At 55.0% G+C, this 21,040-nt stretch overlaps 10 protein-coding genes across 10 annotated transcripts; 3 read left to right on the plus strand and 7 right to left on the minus strand.

Annotated features, from left to right (window-relative positions):
- Window positions 1-446: 446 nt before the first annotated feature.
- On the plus strand, window positions 447-997 carry TRIREDRAFT_108778 (uncharacterized protein; the record flags this gene model as incomplete). The annotated part of the gene is made up of 4 exons (XM_006966484.1): window positions 447-455; window positions 565-639; window positions 755-825; window positions 922-997. 4 exons carry the CDS (start codon window positions 447-449, stop codon window positions 995-997), a joined length of 231 nt encoding a protein of 76 aa, XP_006966546.1.
- A 349-nt stretch (window positions 998-1,346) lies between these two features.
- TRIREDRAFT_22678 (uncharacterized protein) lies at window positions 1,347-2,741 on the minus strand (the record flags this gene model as incomplete). The annotated part of the gene is made up of 2 exons (XM_006966421.1): window positions 2,428-2,741; window positions 1,347-2,325 (listed from the first exon to the last, which is right to left on the minus strand). Exons 1-2 carry the CDS (start codon window positions 2,625-2,627, stop codon window positions 1,347-1,349), a joined length of 1,179 nt encoding a protein of 392 aa, XP_006966483.1. The 5' UTR covers window positions 2,628-2,741.
- A 1,075-nt stretch (window positions 2,742-3,816) lies between these two features.
- TRIREDRAFT_64144 (uncharacterized protein) lies at window positions 3,817-4,903 on the minus strand (the record flags this gene model as incomplete). The annotated part of the gene is made up of 5 exons (XM_006966570.1): window positions 3,817-4,017; window positions 4,115-4,252; window positions 4,331-4,476; window positions 4,720-4,745; window positions 4,866-4,903. 5 exons carry the CDS (start codon window positions 4,901-4,903, stop codon window positions 3,817-3,819), a joined length of 549 nt encoding a protein of 182 aa, XP_006966632.1.
- A 461-nt stretch (window positions 4,904-5,364) lies between these two features.
- On the minus strand, window positions 5,365-7,381 carry TRIREDRAFT_108781 (uncharacterized protein; the record flags this gene model as incomplete). The annotated part of the gene is made up of 8 exons (XM_006966571.1): window positions 5,365-5,592; window positions 5,653-5,830; window positions 5,894-6,450; window positions 6,541-6,600; window positions 6,731-6,743; window positions 6,808-7,012; window positions 7,078-7,218; window positions 7,324-7,381. 8 exons carry the CDS (start codon window positions 7,379-7,381, stop codon window positions 5,365-5,367), a joined length of 1,440 nt encoding a protein of 479 aa, XP_006966633.1.
- A 1,312-nt stretch (window positions 7,382-8,693) lies between these two features.
- Window positions 8,694-10,364, minus strand: TRIREDRAFT_64049 (uncharacterized protein; the record flags this gene model as incomplete). Its single annotated transcript, XM_006966572.1, has 5 exons — window positions 8,694-9,018; window positions 9,099-9,319; window positions 9,388-9,467; window positions 9,537-10,048; window positions 10,165-10,364. The coding sequence occupies 5 exons, from the start codon at window positions 10,362-10,364 to the stop codon at window positions 8,694-8,696; spliced, it is 1,338 nt and encodes a 445-aa protein (XP_006966634.1).
- Window positions 10,365-11,284: 920 nt separating this feature from the next.
- TRIREDRAFT_108783 (uncharacterized protein) lies at window positions 11,285-13,123 on the minus strand (the record flags this gene model as incomplete). The annotated part of the gene is made up of 1 exon (XM_006966573.1): window positions 11,285-13,123. The coding sequence occupies one exon, from the start codon at window positions 13,121-13,123 to the stop codon at window positions 11,285-11,287; it is 1,839 nt and encodes a 612-aa protein (XP_006966635.1).
- Window positions 13,124-14,092: 969 nt separating this feature from the next.
- TRIREDRAFT_108784 (uncharacterized protein) lies at window positions 14,093-15,574 on the plus strand (the record flags this gene model as incomplete). Its single annotated transcript, XM_006966485.1, has 5 exons — window positions 14,093-14,256; window positions 14,332-14,440; window positions 14,552-14,882; window positions 14,982-15,394; window positions 15,449-15,574. The coding sequence occupies 5 exons, from the start codon at window positions 14,093-14,095 to the stop codon at window positions 15,572-15,574; spliced, it is 1,143 nt and encodes a 380-aa protein (XP_006966547.1).
- A 113-nt stretch (window positions 15,575-15,687) lies between these two features.
- TRIREDRAFT_64358 (uncharacterized protein) lies at window positions 15,688-16,816 on the minus strand (the record flags this gene model as incomplete). The annotated part of the gene is made up of 3 exons (XM_006966574.1): window positions 15,688-16,267; window positions 16,490-16,622; window positions 16,708-16,816. 3 exons carry the CDS (start codon window positions 16,814-16,816, stop codon window positions 15,688-15,690), a joined length of 822 nt encoding a protein of 273 aa, XP_006966636.1.
- A 1,019-nt stretch (window positions 16,817-17,835) lies between these two features.
- On the plus strand, window positions 17,836-18,831 carry TRIREDRAFT_122556 (uncharacterized protein). The gene is made up of 2 exons (XM_006966486.1): window positions 17,836-17,877; window positions 17,966-18,831. The coding sequence occupies exons 1-2, from the start codon at window positions 17,850-17,852 to the stop codon at window positions 18,727-18,729; spliced, it is 792 nt and encodes a 263-aa protein (XP_006966548.1). The 5' UTR covers window positions 17,836-17,849; the 3' UTR covers window positions 18,730-18,831.
- Window positions 18,832-19,151: 320 nt separating this feature from the next.
- On the minus strand, window positions 19,152-20,143 carry TRIREDRAFT_79295 (uncharacterized protein; the record flags this gene model as incomplete). Its single annotated transcript, XM_006966575.1, has 4 exons — window positions 19,971-20,143; window positions 19,814-19,899; window positions 19,605-19,757; window positions 19,152-19,533 (listed from the first exon to the last, which is right to left on the minus strand). The coding sequence occupies exons 1-4, from the start codon at window positions 19,989-19,991 to the stop codon at window positions 19,152-19,154; spliced, it is 642 nt and encodes a 213-aa protein (XP_006966637.1). The 5' UTR covers window positions 19,992-20,143.
- Between the last annotated feature and the right edge of the window lie 897 nt (window positions 20,144-21,040).

A 21,040-nucleotide genomic window follows, 5' to 3' on the forward strand; every position in this document is an offset into this window, starting at 1 on the left:
ATGATGGATCCCCTCAATAAGATCAGAGATACGCATGGAAAATAAGAACAGTTCAACGGATATAATCAGATAACACCTCCGCATGTATAGACATAGGTACCTACTACCTAGAATGATGGCCTCTAACAAACAGTGCAGATCTGTTCAGCGCATCAACCCCCCTGAAGCCACCTGCTAAGCCGCGGCAACGACCCTGGACGGATCGCGCCACTCAGTGCTGCAAATTTTCCAAGCGCCCCGGCCTCCATTAGTCCTTATCGGCTTATCTGGTTCGATATCGCCTCATCCTGCAAAATCTCGACAGACACCGCCGGATCAAAATCCCACGATCCTCTGCACAAGCGCCGACTCAACAATTCCTGCCCACGACCATCATCCAGCCTCGGCCTCGACTCGCTACTGCTACCTTGCAAAACACAAACAATCCTCGTCTCACATCCGACACAATGGGCAACGTAAGACACGGCGACAGCCATATCCTTTTCTTCCGTTGGCCTCGTCTGTTGTTAGGCCCCCCCCTTTGTCGCGTAGCAGCTGCTGACTCGCATATTCGACATGGTCTAGGGCGCCAAAGCTCAGCAGAAGCGCGAGCGCAACAACGAAAAGGGCGGCAAGACGGCCAAGTCCCAGCTCAAAGTGGTGCGTCTTCCTTCGCGAGCCGATAGCAGTAACTACCTTGATGGCCCGCCGATCGGCACGAGGCTGCGGAGAGAGAGAGCGGAGAGCGTGTAAGGCTGACCAACTCGCAAAATAGAACGCCCAGGCCATGGACATCCAGTGCCAGATCTGCAAGTCGACATTCCTCAAGACTACCAAGGCTCCTGCGTACGACCACCCCTCCCCCCCAAATGTTTCCCTTGTTTCTTGTTCTAGTATCCCGAGTCAGTCTCGGTGAACTGACCATATGCCGGCTTCGTCTAGGCTCACCGAGCACGCCCAGAACAAGCACAACAAGGGCTTGGCCGATTGCTTCCCGACCTTTGCCGCTTCTTCATGACCATGATGGACTCTTGCTAGCCGTTTGGTATAGTATATACACAAAAAGAGGTGGTGTTGGCGAAGGCGCGAAGGGAGTTTGGTCTGGGAGCGGAGCATTTTATAGCATGGGCACTGATTTTACGCAAAAGCACAATAAGAGATACATAGCATAGCGCCAGCGCTCATCTTCTGCGGTGTCTTCTTTGTTACAATGGCTTTCTTGTTTTCTCCTTTCCACTGTGCGTCCAACGGTCTGTATAGTCCTACAACTGCCTGCTTCTTTCCCATGCCTTTTTTTTTGGTTCTCAGCGAGCCGGAAGGGATTCATTTCTGCTGTGGGCGAGGGGTTCTCAGTTTTCAAACGAACATCAATGAGCCTCCACAGCCGTGGGCGCCACGTCGGTCGTTGACCGAGGCAGACTGCGAGCCTGTTGCTTCTGCGCAGCCTGCGCTTGCTCCTCGAGGATCGACTTGAGGATATCCGGATACCAGCGCTCGCCCACGTCCTGATGGCTCTTGACTCTGTTGCGTAGAGTTGCCTCCCCCACGGTGGTGGCCACGGAGCCCTTGTGGAAGGTAAACTCGACGTCGTCGATGCGGCCGCCGTTCCTCTCCACAATCCTCTGCCGCTGCTCCCTGACGCTCGCGGGGACCTCGCCGATGCCGACCGTCTCCAGCTCGTCAAAGGTCGCGTCCAGCTTGACGCCCTGGAAGAAGGGAATGCTGAAGCGCGCGCCGGTGCCCGCGGCGGGCGAGAGGACGCGGTGCGTCGTCGACACGCACACGCCCTGCGTCAGCGCCTCCATGCCCTGCCCGATGGCCACGACGAGGGTCCCGTCGATGGGCGGGCAGTCGATCCACTGGCCCTGGACGTTTTGCACCTGCAGCCCGCGGTGGCCCGTCGCCTGCAGCAGGTAGCTGGTCAGCATGCTGTCCTTGTGCGGGCCGACGCCCTGGCCCTGCGCGCCCTCGGGCAGCCCCAGCTCGGCGAGGTCCGGGTACTTGACGATCTTGAGCTTGTGCTGCGGCTCGGCCTCAAAGTACTTTTCAAACGCGTCGGCCGGCAGCTCGATGGCCTCGGCGATGAGGGAGGTGAAGTAGACGGTCATGGCGCCCATCTGCCGCATGTACTCGGTGTAGGTGCGGCGGAAGCCGGGCGCGCTCTCCTCGGACGGCCACTGGTTGGGGCCGAGCAGGTTGCGGTATCTGGGGGCGTCTGGGCCGGGGAGGGCGTGCTCGGTCGAGAGGTCGATTTGCTCGCGGTGGTCGATGGCGCCGGCGGTGATTTCGGCCGACAGCTGGGAGTAGCCGAGGAAGGACGGGGCGTTTTTCATTTCAATCTTGAGTCTGCCGTTGAAGCCGTTTAGAGCCGTCCCCCGCCGAGTTTTGAGGGATTCCATCTCATGGAGTTGGAAAAGAGATTGAACATGCTTTGAGATGAGAACCTACTTTTCTTCTTGGGGAATGTCAAAGAAGCCCTTTCCTTGCCTGATGACCTCGTCCCATAGTTCCTGTGAGATGCCCACGTTTTTGAGATACAAGAAGCCGACTTCCATGAGGGCATGGCGGAGCTGGGTGAGGAACTCGGGCTTCGTGGCCGGGTCTCGGGAAAGGTCGAGGTCGAGGATCGGGATTGATGTGAATGCCATGATGAGGCCCCTGCCTGGACTGTACGATAGGATGAATGAGCCTGCCTGGCTACCTCTGGCACACTTTGACGTCTTTGATAGCCGTCACGTCAAGTGTTCGTTATTTTACTGTGATTCTAGGCAAAGTAAAGGTCAATTCAATTGATGTGGTTTGGCTAAAGTCACGTCAGTATCCGAAAGTCGGGCTCAAATCATCATACTACTAATCTGTCTGGGTTATTCAGCACAAGCGCAGATGGCGCCATACAGCTAAATGCTAACATACTGTTACGCCCTCTAGACTATCATCAACCGAACATCTGCCCACCCTCCTCCACATCCAAATTCCCCGCACTCGTCAAACAATCGGCGAGGGGGGCGAATCGGGGAACGGGATGACATGAGGCGGCATACACGGCGTAGTGAGGGTCAAGGCGCGGAGTAGTAGATCTTGTAGTTAACCTGCATTTTGCCCATACAAAGTTGGGGAGGGTTGTTGTTGACGAAATGACTGTTTATGATATCTCTTTAATGATCAGATTAACGTTATAATTTTACCCTTGCTTTTTCTTTGCGTGAATATGCCTGATTGAATCTGTATTATTAATACACTGATGTTCGAAGAATCAGAGTACGTTCATCGTGCACCTCATTGAAGGATCTCTCTCCCCTCTTGCTTCACTTCGTCGAAGAGACCAAAAACGATGGGAATGGGACAAATTTTTGCAGCCTCACAACGCACACAAGTTGCTACTAGTTACGGAAATCTTGGGAGTTGATTGCTCTCGGAGAGAAGCTGCAGAATTCATCATGAGGGAAGAATTGGCGACATGTGATGATTACTCAGTAACGTACACCGGCTACAAACCTGTGCAGAGCCGGCTGCCCTACATATGTACATATTCACCTCTGATGCTCACATGGACTTTTTTTTTTTTTTTTTTTCTTTTTGTTTCATCTTTGCATCAAGTAAGGCTTGCTTTACTGCGAGGCAGAATTGGCAGAGTTTTGACGCTGGTTTATGCCGAGTCAAGAGGAACAAGACAGCTACGAGACATGTCGGTCATATGCTTTCGACATTAACACCCCCCCCCCCCCCCCTCTTGCCCTTGGGGATGGACATCTTCAGCAACATGCGTCGTTTGACCAATGTCATGCGTACACTCTCATGCCGTCGCTTATCTGCAAGTAAACATGAAATGGATTATTATTACATCTCACCGCACTGAGCGATGACGACATCCAGATTCGGCACGTCCTTGCCTCGGTAGCCAGTCTTGGTCGCCTCCATCTTCTTCACAACGTCCATGCCGTCAACGACTTTGCCAAAGACGACGTGCTTGCCGTCCAAGAAGGGCGTGGGCACGGTGGTGATGAAGAATTGAGAGCCGTTGGTGTTGGGGCCGGCATTCTAGATGCATCAGACAAGGGTCAGAGGCCGGTACCAGTATATAAGCTTGGAGAGTAGTAACAAGTGACAAAACAAGAAAAGGGAGACTGGGTCATACCGCCATGGAGAGCAGACCAGGCCGGTCGTGCTTGATGTTAAAATTTTCGTCGTCGAATGACTTGTAGCCCCAGATGCAGGTAGATCCCGTTCCGTCGCCCTTGAGGAAATCACCGCCTTGACACATAAAGTTGGGAATCTAGACACACACACACACACACACGCACGAGTCAGCATGCAGCAAACAGCATCATGACAAAAAAGAAGCAGAGCTTACAATTCGGTGAAATTTGGACCCCTTGTAGCCTTGTGGCCGGTTCGACGCGTCCTTTGATTCGCCGGTGCAGAACTGGCGAAAGTTTTCGGCCGTCTTGGGGACGACGTCTTTGAAGAGCTCGAATGTGATGCGGCCGAGGGGTTCGCCTGTGTGAAGCGCGAGTTTTAAGGTCAGCGGGGATGAAGGACTGCTGTTGAGTGAGATTGATGAGAGATGACATGAACTATATGACTGGATTTGAATGGCGAAGCAGATGTGAGGTAGGGATCAATGCGGTGGGTGATGAAATGAAGCTGCGAGCACTCTTGTTCTTGAAGCGGCAAACCATGGCGGTCATGTATGACCACGCAGCGTTTGGGGCCACTGCCTTGCAATGCCACTGTACTGACCTCCGATGGTAATGTCAAAGAAGACCCTGATGATGATATATTAGCTTTGAGCGTCCAGAAGATGGCTTATGAAGGATGTGCATCTCTAAAGTTGCTGGATGGCATGAGGAACTTGAGATGCGAGGCCTCCTTGGGGGGAAACGTACAGCGGGTTGCCGTTCTCCGGCAGCTGCGTGGGCGGCATGGCGATGAGCGTGTCGAATGGTGAGCTTGTAAAGGATGAGTATCACGGTAATGCTTCTTGGTCAAGTATAAGTCGCGAGAGGATGCGTTGAGCCTGGTGTTTGTGGTTCGTGGTTGACTGAGTGAGATGGAAATCCGTTGAGCTCACCAAGAATTTCATGATCGCACTGTGATGGAATGGTGACTAAGCCGCTGATTGCCCATCGTCGTGGGTGAGGCGTTAGCAGCTGCACCTCGAGAATTCTCCAAATAACCTCGTCTACTCTTAGAAACAGCTACAGAGCATCTTTTATTACGGTACAAACAACAGCATTATATTTCAAAGGTTTTTGCATTCATGGAATGTCTGGTATATACGCGGCAGCATCATCCTGCATAATCACACCCCGCACTGTACGGGGCCCGCATCGATATCTCGACCTCTTGACAGATTACTTGATATTATCGTGCCACTTGGTCCTCCTAAATCTCAGGAATAACCGCGTCCTCTGCTGAAACGCCCGCCTTCCACCTAAAGGTCGACGCAACATGCTCATCCAGAGGCCCAGTCTGTGAAGTCTTGCGGTAAAAGTTCTCGCGGTACGTGCCTCCCGGAACGGCGTAGTCGTCCCAGAAGAGGCCGCGCTTCTTCAGCTCGGGGAGCAGCAGCTCGATAATGTCCTTGAAGGACTGAGGGAAGAGAGTGTAGGCCTGCGATTCTACCGGTCAGTCATCCTACTAACAAGGACGTTTGGAGTCAAGGGTACTGACAAAGTTGAAGCCGTCAATGTCGGCCTCTTGAATCCACGTCTCGAGCCCGTCGGCCACCTGCTCGGCCGTGCCCACCAGCACAGGGCCGTTGCCGCCGATGCTGACGTGCTCGGCAATGGTGTGCTTGGTCCATTTGGCCGTGCCAGGAGAGAACCTGGCGTAGCCTTGGACGGTAGATCTGTTGCGGAATCTTAGCATCCACGCCGCTTTGCTGGACCAGAGAGACAAAGAGACTACTCACTTGACGGCGTTGCTCTCCACCTCTCGCAATTCCTCCTCGTCGCCATATTGGCTCAGGTCAATACCCGTCCAGCCACCAAACAGCGCAAGGGCTCCCTCGAGCGAGGCGTACTGCCTGTAGTCGGCCAACTTGGCCTGGGCCTCCTCCTCCGTCCTCCCAAGGATCGGGCACACCAAGGCAAGGACCTTGATGTTGCTGGGATCGCGCCCAAACTGCGTCTTGGCCAGCTCCCTGATCTCGGCGATGCTCTTGGCGCAGACCTGGGGCGCATGCGCAGAGACGAAGATGGCCTCGGCGTGCTGCGCGGCAAACACCTTGCCGGCCTTTGACGTACCGGCCTGCAGCAGCAGCGGCGTCCTCTGCGGGCTGGGCGAGCAGATGTGAGGGCCCGGGACGGTGAAGAACTTGCCGTTGTGGTTGATCTTGCGGACGCGGTCAGGGTGAGTGTAGATGCCTGACGCGCGGTCGAGCGCAACGGCGTCGTCTCGCCACGACGACTCAAACAGCTTGTACATGACCTTGATGTACTCCTCAGCTTGAGCGTATCGGTCGTCATGCTGGGAAATGAGTCAGCACATGGAGGCAACCACAGCCACAGCCACAGCCCTGCGTTCCCCTGATGGCAAATGCGACATGAAAGAACTGACCTGGGGTTGCTGAGCTAAACCCATGTTCTTTGCTGCAGAGTCCAGGTAGGAGGTGACGATCTAGGTAACAGCCATCGTTAGCCTTCCGCATACAACGGCACACACACACAGTCGGCCGCTCCCCCCTCCCCCCTCCCCCCTCCTCCCTTGTCGACGGCTGCATTGCATAGGCCAGATCTTGCCGACTTACGTTCCATCCGATCCTGTCAAGGTTGTCAGCTGTACGATCCAACGTTTGTCGGCATCGAATCAGGGGCTAGTTCTCACCGTCCCTTGGTAAGGTGATCGAGGGTGGACAGCCTCCGGGCCAGGTGGTAGGGCTGCTCATAGGTCGTTGACACGGTGACTCCGAAGCCGATGCTCTTGGTCACTGCGGCCATGGCAGAGATGACGGCCAGGGGCTCGTGTACCGGCCATTGCGCGCCAGAGCGGACGGCCGGGTCCAGGGAGCCGGTGTAGACATCATAGCCACCTGCACGGCAACAAACATGGGTTAATCGAGATAGGGAGCATCGACCATGAGCGGCGTCACCTTACCCAGAACATCGGCGATGAAGATGCCGTGGAACTTGGCCTCTTCGAGAAGCTTGGCCAGCTCGGTCCAGTGCTCAATCTCGTTGAAGCGCGAGGACTGGTCGTCGGGGTGTCGCCATAGGCCAGGTGACTGGTGGCCACTGCCTGTGTGGCCGTCAGTATTAACAAGGCCCTCTTCATTTGATTTTGCTGCCAAAGCTTGCCCTGCCGGGTCAGTCGGGGGGAAGATTGATTTGCTATTGGACGCACACATCTCTACAAAGGCGTTGAGCACTAGGCTCTTCTTTCCGGTCTGCGAGGAACTCATGGCTGCCCAACAATGGTGTATGTGCTGGAAAGGATGATGTGCTTGCTTGCTTGCTTGCTTGCTTGCTTGTTCCTTCTATCGTCCCTTGTCGCTATTTGAGAGGAGGGTTTCTCACATGTGTGACTATGTAATCCCCTACAGCCTTGCTGATACAGCCGATACGACACATATATCTCTACATATCTGTCCGACACGCACGTCCGATGTTCGGTCCCCCGGACACGCCCACACCCTTGTGTCTCGACTTGGCAATGCTGTGCAAACGACTCATAACCAGCCTCTTACCACGATGGTGCAATCCAAGTGATGCAAGCACGCAAGATACGGTTTCTCCCCCGCCTCTCCACTCTGCGACGGTGATTTCGAACGAGCTGCAGCTTTCTGCTGGGTAAAATTGCAGCAGGTTCATCACTCAGATGCGTCCAATGCATGTCACCCCTGTTCGAAATAGCTTCCCCGGATTTACCCTTTCTGGCGCCGTGTCGAAATCACGTCAGCCTGGGTGGGGATACCGCCATAGGCAATCAATCTGTGATATCTGAGGGCCCGACACGCTAAAGGAGCTGATCTTGGGCATATCCACTGATGAGATATCGAGCGAGCTTGATTGCTTGGTTGAGCTGTGGGAGAAGCTTTAGGCAATGGTGTCGGTATTAAGTGGTGGAGTGCGCGGATTCTGCTTGGAGCAGGACAAGGGTTCACTACTGTATGGAGCCGTGTTAGTCGGGAGGGGGAGGACACCATCCTTCACATGCACAAGTTTGATAGTCGATGGCATCATGGCCAATCACCAGGGCATAGGATCATGTAGGATTCCGTGAGCTCGGGAAGCTTTCCTCTTATTCCCGGGAATGGTGATGGCAGCCTAATGCTTGTCTCAGCTTACCGGGAGGTGGCTTTGTTCCCGTTGGTTGAACGAGGTGACTGGGCCATTGTTCTGGTTGCTCAGTAGGTGGGTTCACGACTGCCATCTATACTGTACTTTATCCTGCATACTCTTGTCTGTTTTCAAGAGTTGCCTAATGTGGAAATATCTTGAGAATGCGATGGTCTGTGTAAGGCGGACAGCTTCTGCTACATCGGCGAGGGGGGTCCGTCTCGTTTTGATATTCACATACGTGTTTGCTGTTGTATGAGAAAAGAAGAGACGTACAGATACTCAACAATCTCACGAATGTCTATAAGCGAAGAGCCAGTCACAACATTCTATACGCAAAGAGCCAATCTTGTATGAACAGTATCATGTTGACAGGACAGCATCAAAGCTTCATCTTCTTCCACCGTCCAAATCCCCCCCCCCCCCTTCGTAGCCTCACGTCTCATGAACCTTTGCCGGCACATGATTCTCCTCCGCCACGACAACCCCAGACGCCTCCCCCGAGGAGGTCCCCGACTCGCGATCCCACTGTGACGCCTCTTCCTTGCCGCTGCCAAAGTTCCTCAGCACCAGCCACGCCGGCGCAATGGCAATCGCCCACAGCGCAAAGTTCATGTAGATGCCGCCGACCTGGGCGAAGACGGTGAGCGAGGTGAGGCCGTAGCTGACGGCCTGCCAGGCGGATTCCGTGCCGCGCAGGAGGGCGGCGTAGCGGATGACTTCGCCTTGGTCCTTTGCGATGTGCGTGACGACAAAGTAGCTATAAGGAAGAAAAGCTTTGTTTAACGGAATTTTTTTCTTTTGATGAAACGGGGTGATAAGGTTGCACTGTGAACTTACAGGAAGAGATAGTTGATCTGGAAGCCAAAGGTGAGAAAGATGTAGACTCCGAAGCCGGATCCAAAGCCTGAGTCCGTCCAGTCGTAGGTCGGGAGAGTCTGGCGGTATCGAGTTGATACGATGGTGGCCCAGAGCCACCAGGCGCCTTGGGTAACGACGATGAACCAGAAGGTGTATCGCGCGCGCACCTTGAGCGAGATCTTGTTTTGGTCGAGCCACCACTATGAGGGAGGGGGTTGTCAGGTTGGATTGCTTCGAGTCTATAGGAAGCACGTTATGGACGACTTACACCCGTGAGGTTTCCGATAATGATGGCGACAATACCCCCCAAGAATGACCCCAGAGCTCGAGCCCGGACTGAAAACCAAACTGATATCATCAAGTCAGTACCATGTTGAAATAAAAAAGGGGTAATCATCAGAGAAAGAAAGAACTTACGGGAGAGATAAGTAAAGTAAACCGCCTCCGAAAAGACAGCCTGCCCAATCCAAAGCACAATCAAGAGAAACCTCGGATTCAGAAACGCCTTGGCAGTAGCCTTGATCTCAAACCACGGATTCTCAACAATCGTCAGCCTCACCGTCTTGCCATCCTCCCTCTGCACATGCTTAGGCCGATTCAGCAGCAGCGCCACCAGTGCTCCCGCGGCTTGAATCGCAATGAAGACAATGTACACCGTGTACGAGACCTTGCCAGCCTCGTTCCTGTCAATGTTGAGGCTGAGGTTGACGGCGCCGCCAATGATCTGGCCCATAACGCGGAACGTCAGCCAGTAGCCGAGGGCCTTGCCGCGGTTCCAGGGCTCCGGGTAGGCGATGGCGATGGCGGCCTCGGCGGCCCAGAAGACGCCTGCGGAGATGCCGCAGAGGGCGGCGCCGAGGATGACGAGCCAGGTTGTGCCGAAGCGGTTGTTTGTGTAGAGGCCGGCTGCGTAGGGGGCGTAGCCCATGCTGAGGGAGGAAACAAGATGTGTGTGTTAGTTTTGTTGTTTACATGTCTTCTTTTTTTGTGATGATGACTGAGTTTGTTTTTGTTAGATAGATAGATGAGAGAGAGAGAGACATACGTTCCAAAGACAAGAGCCCCCTTGATGCCAATGTATCGCACCAGGACGCTGGAGAAGTAGCACGATAGAACCATGAGGCAGAACGTCAGTGCGTTGGCGGCGTTGACGAGCTGCGGCGACTGGCTGCCGCCTGCGCCGAGGGAGTTCATGGCGCCCCAGATGCCCGGCGCTGCGAGGTTGCAGAGGCCGAGCACCGTCATGTTGTAGAATGTTGATCGGTACCATTTCACTGTTGGGTTTGGTTTCCCCAAACAAGAAGAGATGGGGGTTGTCAGTGAGACGCTCGTTTGTGTTGTGGCTGTTGGATATATGTCTTATGTCTTTCATTACCTTTGTGTCGTTGCTCCTTGGGCAACGGTGTTGTGTCGGATGAAAAGGCATCTTCCTTGTCCGCCATGTTTGACTTGGTGATGTCCTGAAGACTGGGCGTTTTTGATCAACACTCAACCGGATTTTGCAAGTAGAATGATACAAGAGTCGTCGAGACAACGTAAAAAGTACAAGAGTCTGATAGAGAGACAGCTCTCCCCTGGTTCACACCTCCGAGGGCGACTTGCCTCATATCAATCATTCCCTCTCCAGCACATTAAAACTCATCATCAACACCCCGACTCATGCAACCGATGCTCGTGCTGCTACAAGCCTCTTTTGCCCTCTCGTAATCTCGACCTATCTGGCGTGCGGATTGCGACATCGGGATGTATGCGACTACCGATGGCATGGTTCTGCTTAGGCGGCTTGCGAAGCACATGCTTGCCAGCACGCCATCGAGGGGCCGAGATGCTGCAGCAAAGGCAAATTCATAGATTGAATTATTAGCCTTTGAGCTACAAAGCATTGCTACTAGTATTATCTGAAGTTCCACGAGTAAGAAAGCATCATTGTTAGTAAGGCTGATGATGGAGATTCATCGTCTTTGAGCCAGGCATCTGGGAAGCTGCCTTGCCGAGATCCTCTCCCGAGACACGCACATGGTCTTTATTCAGGGACATCGGCTGAAAGCCACAATCAGATCTAGACCCTTGTACATGATTCGTATTGAACAAGTCTACCTACTACTATGTAGAAAATCAAACACTCAATGCAAGCTCCCTTACTGCCCTATGTATGTATGTACAGCCTACGGCACGACCCACCACTCCTCGTGCAGGCCTCGCAAATCCGCCTCCCCGGCCCTGAGATACGGCGTCACGTCCGCCCCGGGATCGGCCTCGACCGCCGTGCTCCCGTTGCCAAAGTACCACGCGAACCGGTTCCCCGTCTCGGACAGGTACTCGTAATCCCAGTCCTCCCAGCGCGGGTCCTTCTGGACGACGGTCAGATGCGTCGCGCTGCCGGGCCACAGGCCGTGGATGCGGCCTCCGGGGACGCCGCCGTTGTACCACGAGCTGCACTTCTCCGACAGCACCGTCGTCTCGAAGAAGGCGTCGCTGTAGGCGACGAAGTCGTCCGTTGCCGCGCGGGACGGCGCCATGGTCCGGATGCCCTCGCGGCTCACCTTGCGCAGGATCTTTGCGAAAAAGGTGATTTGGTTCTCGACGTTGTGCGGCACCGTGCCCGACCGGCCCGACGCGCTCGGCCCGTGGATGAAGAGCAGGTTGGGGAATCCCGGCGACGCGACGCCCATGTACGCGTAGGGGAACCCGTACGCGCCCGAGTGGCTCCAGTCGTGGCTCAGGTTGGAACCCCCCGAGCGGACGGGAAAAGGGGGCGCCATGTCCGAGTTGGCGCCCGTGGCGCAAAAGATTGCGTCCACCTCGCGGACCTTGCCGTCGGTCGTCTCGATGCCCGTCTCCGTGAAGCGCTTGATGTGCGTCTGGATGTACTCGACGTTGGGCTGGGAGAGGGCCTCAAAGTAGCCCGGCCCCGGTGTAAGTCGGCGGCAGTGGGGGGAAAAGTCCGGGATGATGCGCGCAAACAGCTCCGGGTTGGAGGCCAGCCGCGTCTTGGCCAGCTGCGTAAAGGCCTCCTTGGCCTCCTCGTTGCTCTCGGAGCCCTTGAGCCAGCCCCTGAAGCCCCTGAAGTAGGTCTGCTCCATGTCCTTGCGGTACCTGAGGTACGCCTCCGGGTCCTCCTTGAACGAGTCGCGGAGCTCCTGCGGGATCGTCTTGGGCTCGATGGACGTCTCGTGGCCGGCAAAGGAGGCGGCCACCCACGTCTTGTTGCGGGCGTAGTGGTCCAGCCGGCCGACGCGCTTCTGGATGTTGGCCACGAGCTGGATCCCGCTTGCGCCGTTGCCGATGACGGCGACCCTCTTGCCCGTCACGTCAAAGGACGGATCCCAGTTGGACGTGTGCCGCAGCAGGCCCTTGTAGTCGTTGATGCCGGGATAGTTGGGCAGCTTCCAGGCGTTGAAGCGGCCAATGGCCGTCAGGACAAAGTCTGCCTTGTCCACCCGCGGGGCGTCCGTCTTGAGATCGCGGACACTGATGAGCCACTGCGCCGCGGCCGCGTCCCAGTCGAGCGCCTCCACCCTCTGCGAGAGCCTGAGCAGCCTGTAGACGTCGTGCTTGCGCGCGAGCCCCTTCCAGTACTCGAGGATCTCGGGGCCCTGGGCAAACTCCTCCGTCCACTGCGTGTTGGGGTCAAACGTCGACTGGTAGACGTGCGCGGGCACGTCGCAGCGCACGCCCGGGTAGATGTTCTCGAACCAGGTGCCTCCCACGTCTGCATTCTTCTCGTAGATGGTCAGTTTGATGCCGGGGACCTTGGCCGACAGCAGGATCCCCGCCAGCACGCCGGCCAGGCCCGCGCCAATGACGGCCACGTTGAGCTCCCTCGGCTGGTCGATGAAGCGATTCACAAGACGGATCTTGGGCACCTCGTACGGCTTGGGGATGGCAGCAGCAGCAGCAGCAGCAGTTGACGGAGAGGAGGATGGGACAGGGGATGCTGGGCTAGGCTTGGGCGACGTCCGCGCCGTTTCCGGGGGAGTTGGCAGATCAACACTAGCAGCCATGGTGAGGTTGTACGAAATAACCGTTTAGCAAGGGGAATAAAGAAAGGGAATAAAACAAAAAGTCAAGAGTGAATGAAGTATGTAGTAAAAGGTCCGATCAAGGCGAACAAGCAGAACGAGCTCAGCTCAACTTGTCCTTTTCTCTGATCCGCGGTGCGCTGATGGCGGGATCTTTTAGCTTATCACCACCAAGCCTCGTGTAAGTCAAAAGCTCCTCAACCGAGGATATCGAAACCAAACAAAGATAAAGACTCACGCCGGTCAATTATCAACTCATTTCTGGCTCTTTTTGTAACACAGCGCTCATGCCCCCCTCCTCCACCTGTCGCCATTCTCTCCAACTCTTGTCCCTTTAGGCAATCCTCAACTAGAGAAAACCCCCGGACCGCCGAGTGGATTTGTCGCCCGCCCGGGGGTTTATTGAGCAAGCCTGGTGAGCAATCACGCAATCCGGCGTGCTTGTTTGGTGACAGACAATCAATCTGAGGAGCGACACACACACACACACATGTAGTAGCAGTAGTAGTAGTAGTAGTACTACTACTACCGTTAGGACGTATGACTAGCATTGTTGTCTAGCATTTCTGCTGACGGAATATCGAAACCGAGAAGAGCACCCTCCGAAAGCGGGCTCCCCTTGTTTCTCCCCCCCAATCGTCGATTTGGCGATGCTAATTGCCGTCTGCTTAGCCATCTTGTCAGCGGAATCTCCAGTCTATGGGGCTCGGCTGAATATACAGAGATGGTCTCTCTACTATATTAAAGAGATGCCGGGGCGCGGAGATGGCGGAGTTGAGAAGATGCGGGCACGATGCTACACACTTTGCATCTTGATAAGCAGCCTCTTGTTTGCCTTCCTTATCTCTTCTTTTGGCTCACATCTTCATTCTTCCTCTTGTTCATCTCTCCTCTCTTGTTGGTCGTCGTCACGCTTCTTTCCTTTCTGAATAAGTCGCCATTCTCCAGACCATGGCGGGAGACGCAGCACAAGCACAGACCGTCCTGCTCCTTCACGGGCCGCGGCAGGCATATCAGATCACCAACGACTATCCCGTGCCGCGGCTGGTCGAGGACGATGAGACGCTCATCAGGACGCACACCATAGGGCTGAACCCGATCGACTGGAAAGCGCCGTATGAAGAATCCCCCCTCTTCTCTACTATCCATGTAGAGCAGACTGTTGTCTAAACAAGGAACCGACAACATAGAGACTTCAACTTTGGCATCGCAACACTGCCATACATCGCCGGCCGCGAACTCGCCGGCCGAGTCACAAAAACTCCCCGCCGCAACTCCCGCTTAAGAGAGGGCGACCGTGTACGTAATCATCTCCAACCCCCCCCCCCCCCCCCCCCTCCCTTTCACTTATGCACACGCTCCCATCATGCATCCCAAGTCTAACAAGGGGACTCGTCGTCGTCGTCACAGGTCTTGGCCATCTCGACAGACTACCGTGACCTCCGCAAGGCCGCATATCAAGAGTACTCCGTCTCGTCAGACTTCAACGTCGCGAGGATACCGCCGTCCATCTCCTTCCAGCAGGCCGCCGGCCTGGGCGTCGCCTTTTCCGCCGCCGCCATCACCCTGGGCATCTGCATGGGCGTCGACTTTTCGTCCATCCTCGACGGGCCGGACCTGCTGCAGCTCGTGCGCGGCGTCCCGCCGGAGAGCATCCCGGAAGACGTCAGGGCCGAGTGCCTTCAGGGCATCACGGACTCGGAAAGGGCTGTTCCAGGGGATTGGGTAGCTGTCTGGGGAGGTGTGTATATCCCCCGGTCTCTTCGATGAACTCGATTGTAAAAGCCACGGATGAGAGAGAGAGAGAGAGAGGCTGACCACAGCTTTGTTCACACGGTAGGATCCTCCACATCGGCCAACATCACCGTCCAGCTCGCCCGCCTCGCCGGCCTCAAAGTCATCACCATCGTCGACACGGCCAAGCACGGCCTCCGCATCTCGGGCTGCTCCGCCCAGCGGCCCGACCTCCTCGTCGACAGCCACGACGCCGCCCGCGCCGTGGACATCATCAGCGCCAGCGTCGGCTCCCAGCTGCGCTTCGCCCTCGACACGCGCGGCCGCGAGTCCGCCACCATCCTGCTGGACGCGCTGACGCGGCAGAAGCGGCTCGCCGAGGCGCCGCCGTCGCCGCCGGACACGCCGCGGGAGAGCAGGTCGCAGACGTCGCACCTCGTCGGGCTGACGGGGCTGCCAAAGGAGTCGCCGCCCGAGGGCATCGCGTACCATACCGTGCCCATCAAGATCTTCCACTCGGTGCCTTCTGTGGGCGAGGCGCTGGTGCTGTGGTTGGAGAGGTTGCTGGAGCAGGGGCTGCTCGCGCCGCCGCCTGTCATAGGCGTGGAGAGCGGGTTTGACGGCGTGAATAGGGGGCTGGATAGGATGAGGGCGGGTGAGATTAGTGGAGGAAGGCTGGTCGTTGACATAGTATCTTAGTCTCACAACTGGTAAAAGGTATTAGAGATATGGGTTGAAAATATCCAAAAGTCAAGAGCACACGTACCGACATTCCTCAACAGATGCGGAAGACGGCCAAGGGCAAAGGCTTATCACTTCCTCAGCCTTTTTGACCGTCTCAGAGCCGTATTCTCCTCAGTCGTATCCTTCTTCATGGCAGTCACTTGTGATTTCTTTTCCTTCTTGTCGCTCCCTTCACTAGACGCCGTTCTCCTCTTCTTGGACGATGACGACGTAGCAGGAGTCGCTGTCTTTGCTGTCACGTCTGCCTTGGACTCCTTCATCGTCTCCGGCTGCTTCATCAACACATACGCCACCTTCTCAACCTCCACCGCCGACACGCCCAGCCTCTTCATCAGCGCATCAGCCTCCGCCCGCAGAGCGAGATACTCCTTGGGCGTGTACTTGATGGACTCCTTCTTGCCCCCGCAGCACAGCCAGTAGTACGCCTCGTCGGAGAAGAAGATGACGTTGTCGGCGTCGTGGACGGACAGCAGGAGGGACGCGGTGGCGGGGCCGACGCCCTTGAGTTCGGAGAGCATCCTGATGGCGCTGCCGGCGTCTTTGGAGCTTGCGTAGAACTTGATGGCGAATTGGATTGTTTGTTGGGAGGATGAGGGGGGGTTGGAGGAGACGAGGGACATGAGCGTTGGGCGGAACTTGCCGTGGCGTCTGTGTGTGTGTAAGTGATTAGTCTTCAATATGCCGACCTTACTTTACATATGTGTAGCAGAGTGTGTGTGTGTGTGTGTGTGTGCGTGAGTGAAGATGCATAGGTAGGTATGTTCAAGTGAATGAAAACCCCGAGTCTCTCACACAGCACGACTCCTACTCACAACGTGCTGGAAGCTGATAGCGGACATGATGGATGGAGATACCCACAAGACAACTTACAGCTTCCACTCGACGAGCATCTTGACATCATCGAGATCCATTTCCCGCTTCTGCTTCTTCAGGCCAAACGTCTCCACGGCATCCACATAGCGATACTGGTCCAGCTCAGCGAGCGTCTTTTGCCCATCCTTGGCTATCCCGCGCGCATGTTTGTCAGCTTTCACCCTAAAAGGACAAGATACAGTAGGAGTGGTGATGCAAGAGATGAGTTGACGCACCGCCCTTGGACCGGGATATCGCCTCGACGACGGCCGGGTACTGATTTAGGTAAGACGCGAACTGCTCCTTTGTGATGGCGCTGTGCAGCGGTACAACTGGAGAAGTCATTGTCGTGTGTCGTTTCTCCTTCTCTCGATGCTTATCTCCGAGAACGAAGCCGTGAACGCCTGAGTCAGCCAAAGTACGGGGTTTGCGTCGGAACAGAGTCTCGTCTTGGCTGGTGACGGTTTGCCTGTGAGGAGATAACGAGCGAGTCCGGCAGCGAAGGCGCGAGATGGAAGCCTTCTAAGGGAAGAAAGTGGAGCTTTGACCTCGCGTTGAAAGGGGTTTAGACTCGGTCTGCTGGGCCCCGCATTTAGCCGTTGCGAATAAGGTTGTCGGAATAAGCAAAGTTGCTTCTGTCGAATTTACACCGTATAATCAGATGAAAGAAGCCGTTGTGATTGTTCGCTGAGATGACATGTCTAAAGATTGAGAGTATCCCATGTATAATCAGGTTTTGAGACTGAAACCAGATTGGAAGTTTCTCGACAACACGTCTGTATCATTGTATCAAGCATCTGTATCTAAACAGCCTATCACTCTAGCTGAATCACTCAATACGCACAAATACGCACCACCTCGCGCCAACCAGCTCTTACATCCGACCATCTCCTCGTCCCATCAACTCATCCCCTTACAAATCACATTGAGCCTCACAACCGGGCAACCACCTACTTCACAATGTCCGCCCTGCGAGAAACCCTCTTCAAGAAACCATAGGCCCACATCCCTTGCACTCAAAGAAGTGGCATTCGGAAACTCTTCATGTCCGAGCCTTCTTCATGCGGAATTATAGAATGGTGAAGGTACTTACACAGCTGGCTGGGGCTGGGGCTGGGGCTGGGGCCTCCTCTGCTGTGCCTAACTCGTGTCTAAATGGACTTTGTGGTTTGGTGCAGCACCTTAAGTCCGGACCGAGATGCCTTGATTTGTAATTCTAGAAGGCATCGTGATGCTGAAAACAGGATCATCACAAAGGATATAAGACTAGAAAGAGAAAGCCTTGAAGAGAACGACAAGAGAATCCATAGAAACAGCAATACAAACCATCACCAACAGAACAACCATACAATCAAACACTCCAACAACTCCAACAACAATGTCTCCCACCGTCGTCCTCGTCACCGGTCCGTCCCTTCCATCAAACCCCCATTCCAACTCATGAAAACAACAGTAGCAAAAGAACTAACATCGAGCCAATCCCCCTTTTAAAAGGAGCAAACCGCGGCATCGGCTACGAAATAGTCAAAGCCCTCATCCAATCCCCCCTCCCCTACAAAATCTTCCTCGCCGCCCGCGACCCGTCCAAGGGCCAAGCCGCCGCATCCTCCCTCCAGCCCCTCATCAACCCCCTTACAGCAGCAAACAACCAGACTTCCATCTCCGTCGTCCAGCTCGACGTCTCCTCCCCGGAATCCATCCAGGCCGCCGCAGAACAAGTCAGGCAAGAAGCAGGCAGACTCGACGTCCTCGTCAACAACGCCGGCATCGTCGACCAATCGTCAGACCCCCTCCTCCGCCTGCGCAACACCCTCGAGATCAACACCATCGGGCCCTTTGCCGTGACGCAGGCCTTCAAGCCCCTCCTCAAGATCCAGCCAGAGGGGGAAGGCGAAGAGCAGCCCAAGGTGAAGCGCATCATCCATGTGTCCAGCGGCCTCGGGTCCATCGGGGAGAGGCTCAACCCAAAGGGCGCCTATTACGGCCTCGGAGCGCCAGAGTACCGCATGAGCAAGGCCGCCCTCAACATGCTCGCCGCGTGCGACGCCTACGAGCTCAGGGATGACGGCGTCAAGGTCTTTGCGTACGACCCCGAGTTTGTGGCCACCAGCTTGACGGGCACCCCTGAGGAACGCCGCAAGATGGGCGCGCTGGAGCCGAGCGTCAGTGCCGAGAGCTGCCTCGAAATCATCGAGGGGAAGCGAGACGCCGAGACGAACAAGTTTCTCAGCATCCGAGGAAAGGATTGGCCGTGGTAAAACATACTTTGAGACCGATTTCCTAAGAGTAGCGAGCAACGTAGCGTGAAGACGGATTGGAGCGCTGTTTCAAGGTCAAAGATGGAATGGAATTCGCGACAAAGCTGTCATATTGGCCAGAGTAATATACAGTTAGTTATGAGACCCAAAAACCAGAGTATCACACACGCCCACTGCCTCCTGTACCTCGACAGGATCAACTTGCTTCCCCCTAGCTTTTCGCCATAGTATAATAACCACTTGGGTCGTAGATGAGGAAGAGCCCTTGGATCAATTCGCTTGGTCCATCCCAACACTCCCTTTGTGACCATGACCCCTGATTCTCCTTGATATATCCTCCATCGGTTGTTCAATCTTTTGTTCACAAACACCGGTTTGCAACAAAACTCCCAACACCTGATTTGCAGAGCAGAAATCATGGCTTATCTGGCCTTGCGGCTTTCACCATCGTTCTGAGTAGCGGCATACTTGTCGCTAAGCTCAGAGTAGGCCTTGTTCAGCTGCTCCGCCTGCTTCTGCAGGTTCTCAAGATCCTGCTCCTTCTTCTCAAGCTTCTTCTTGAGAGCAGCAAGCTCACCGGGCTTTCCGGCAACGGCCAGCTTCTCGCTCTCCTTGGTGTTTTGGCTGGTACCCTCGTAGGCCCTCAGCTTGTCCTCCAGGCGCATGACTTCCAGAATCATGACGTAGGTGCGGTTGAGGATCAATGACAGGAAAAGCGTGAAGCCGCAGAGGTACATGTTGCGCTGGGAGTAGAACTTGCGGGCCTGGACCTCGAGGCGCTCGGATCCCATGACGGCGGCAGCACTATTGACGCATCCGTTAGACAATTGCTGACGCTACGTGGTATTTTTTACGTTCGCCAAATGGACACTCACTTTCCCTTAACAGCATGCTCGTGGGCGGCCATGACCTCGAGCTGCACCCTATAGACGCGGTTGAGGCTGTCGACGAAAAGTATCAGGATGAAGAAAAAGGTAATCTTCATCCAGTATTGCAACTTGGCAATCACCGGACTCTCGGAGATGAAGCTGTCGTACAACTCGTCAGCGTCTGTGTTATTCTGGGAGGCGGGCCGACAACGTACGTAAAGATCTTGCGCTTGGCGCTGAACGGCAGCGGCACGAGCAGCAGCATAAACAGGGCCATCTCGGCCATCAGAAGACCAAACACCTTGTGGCAAGTTAGACCTCTTATCCAGCAACACCCTCGATGTATCTATCGTGGCAGTTCCGGCAACGTACAAGAGTGTAGTAGAGCGTCATGGTGGTGTCGTGGCAATGGCCTCCAACTGCAAGCTCCTGTTGTGTTTGCTATTTGTCGTGTTCTTTCGGCGGGGTCAACGGAGGAAGCTCGATGACGGCAATTTCAGAGTATGGGCGAAGTCAGAGGTAGACAGCGACGACGCCTCTCGGTGTGTGTCGTGAATCGCAATTCTGGTTGTTGTCGTTGTTGTTGTAGAATGAAGGAAGAGAGAAAGAGCAGAGACAAGTTGCAAGTTTAAAAGCAGGCAAAGTGTTCTGTTTGCTGCCTGTGGGTTCAGGTCCAGGTCAGGTCAGGTACGAAGCGCTCGTACCTCAGCTTGGTGCAGCTTCCAGCCGCGTCAAATCGCCCACGTCATCGTTAGCTGTCTCTGTGGCTGGTGAGTCGCCCCGCCCCCGCTGCAAAAGGTAAGGTAGAGCTCGACGTGGTGTGGCTTGACTGCGGCATCAATTGAAGTGCCATCACGATGGATGCTGAGTACCTGGGTAAGGCAGCACGTGAGAATCTCAATTTTGCAGCTTTACATATTACAGATACTGACTGACCTTGTTGTTCTTCCAGGTTTCAGTGTTGATAGGCCATTACATCCTTCATGATGCATATCTACCTACCTAGAGAATGTCTGCTTCGTACCACATACCTCGTCGTCCTCTTCGAGGTTTACTTGTCCTTACTGTTTCTGACAGGGCATTGACCAATGCAGCGACTCGGCTCTGCGCCACATTCCAGATCCATGTACTTGTACGAACTGCCCTTGTCCTCATTTAAAAAAAGGGCTCCATCACATGCTCGTCATCGCCTTGATCCTGTTTGGCAGCTTTCCCCATCCCGAGTCCATGGCATCTTTCAAATTGCGACTCCTCACAAGGGTACACGCCATCACATTCGGTTGCCCCCAATTCCATGTTTTCCTGGTTCAACAGTGGACCAAATTCGGCCTACATCATTTGCGAGAAGTCTATCAATAATAATGACTCCCTTTTTCTGTACAACTCCATAACCCCCCTAAGACCCTTGACACATTGACCTTTATTACGCCTATGCCTCCTCC

The sequence above is a fragment of the Trichoderma reesei genome (genome assembly GCF_000167675.1).
Source record: "Trichoderma reesei QM6a unplaced genomic scaffold TRIREscaffold_13, whole genome shotgun sequence".
In the NCBI taxonomy this organism is placed as follows: Eukaryota; Fungi; Ascomycota; class Sordariomycetes; order Hypocreales; family Hypocreaceae; genus Trichoderma; species Trichoderma reesei.

What these genes read in the sequence shown, in the direction of transcription:
- TRIREDRAFT_122556 (XM_006966486.1), top strand. Translation starts at nt 17,850, where the DNA reads ATGTCTCCCACCGTCGTCCTCGTCACCG. An exon ending in CACCGTCGTCCTCGTCACCG is followed by an intron (nt 17,878 to 17,965) that starts GTCCGTCCCTTC and finishes CCCTTTTAAAAG; the next exon opens with GAGCAAACCGCGGCATCGGC.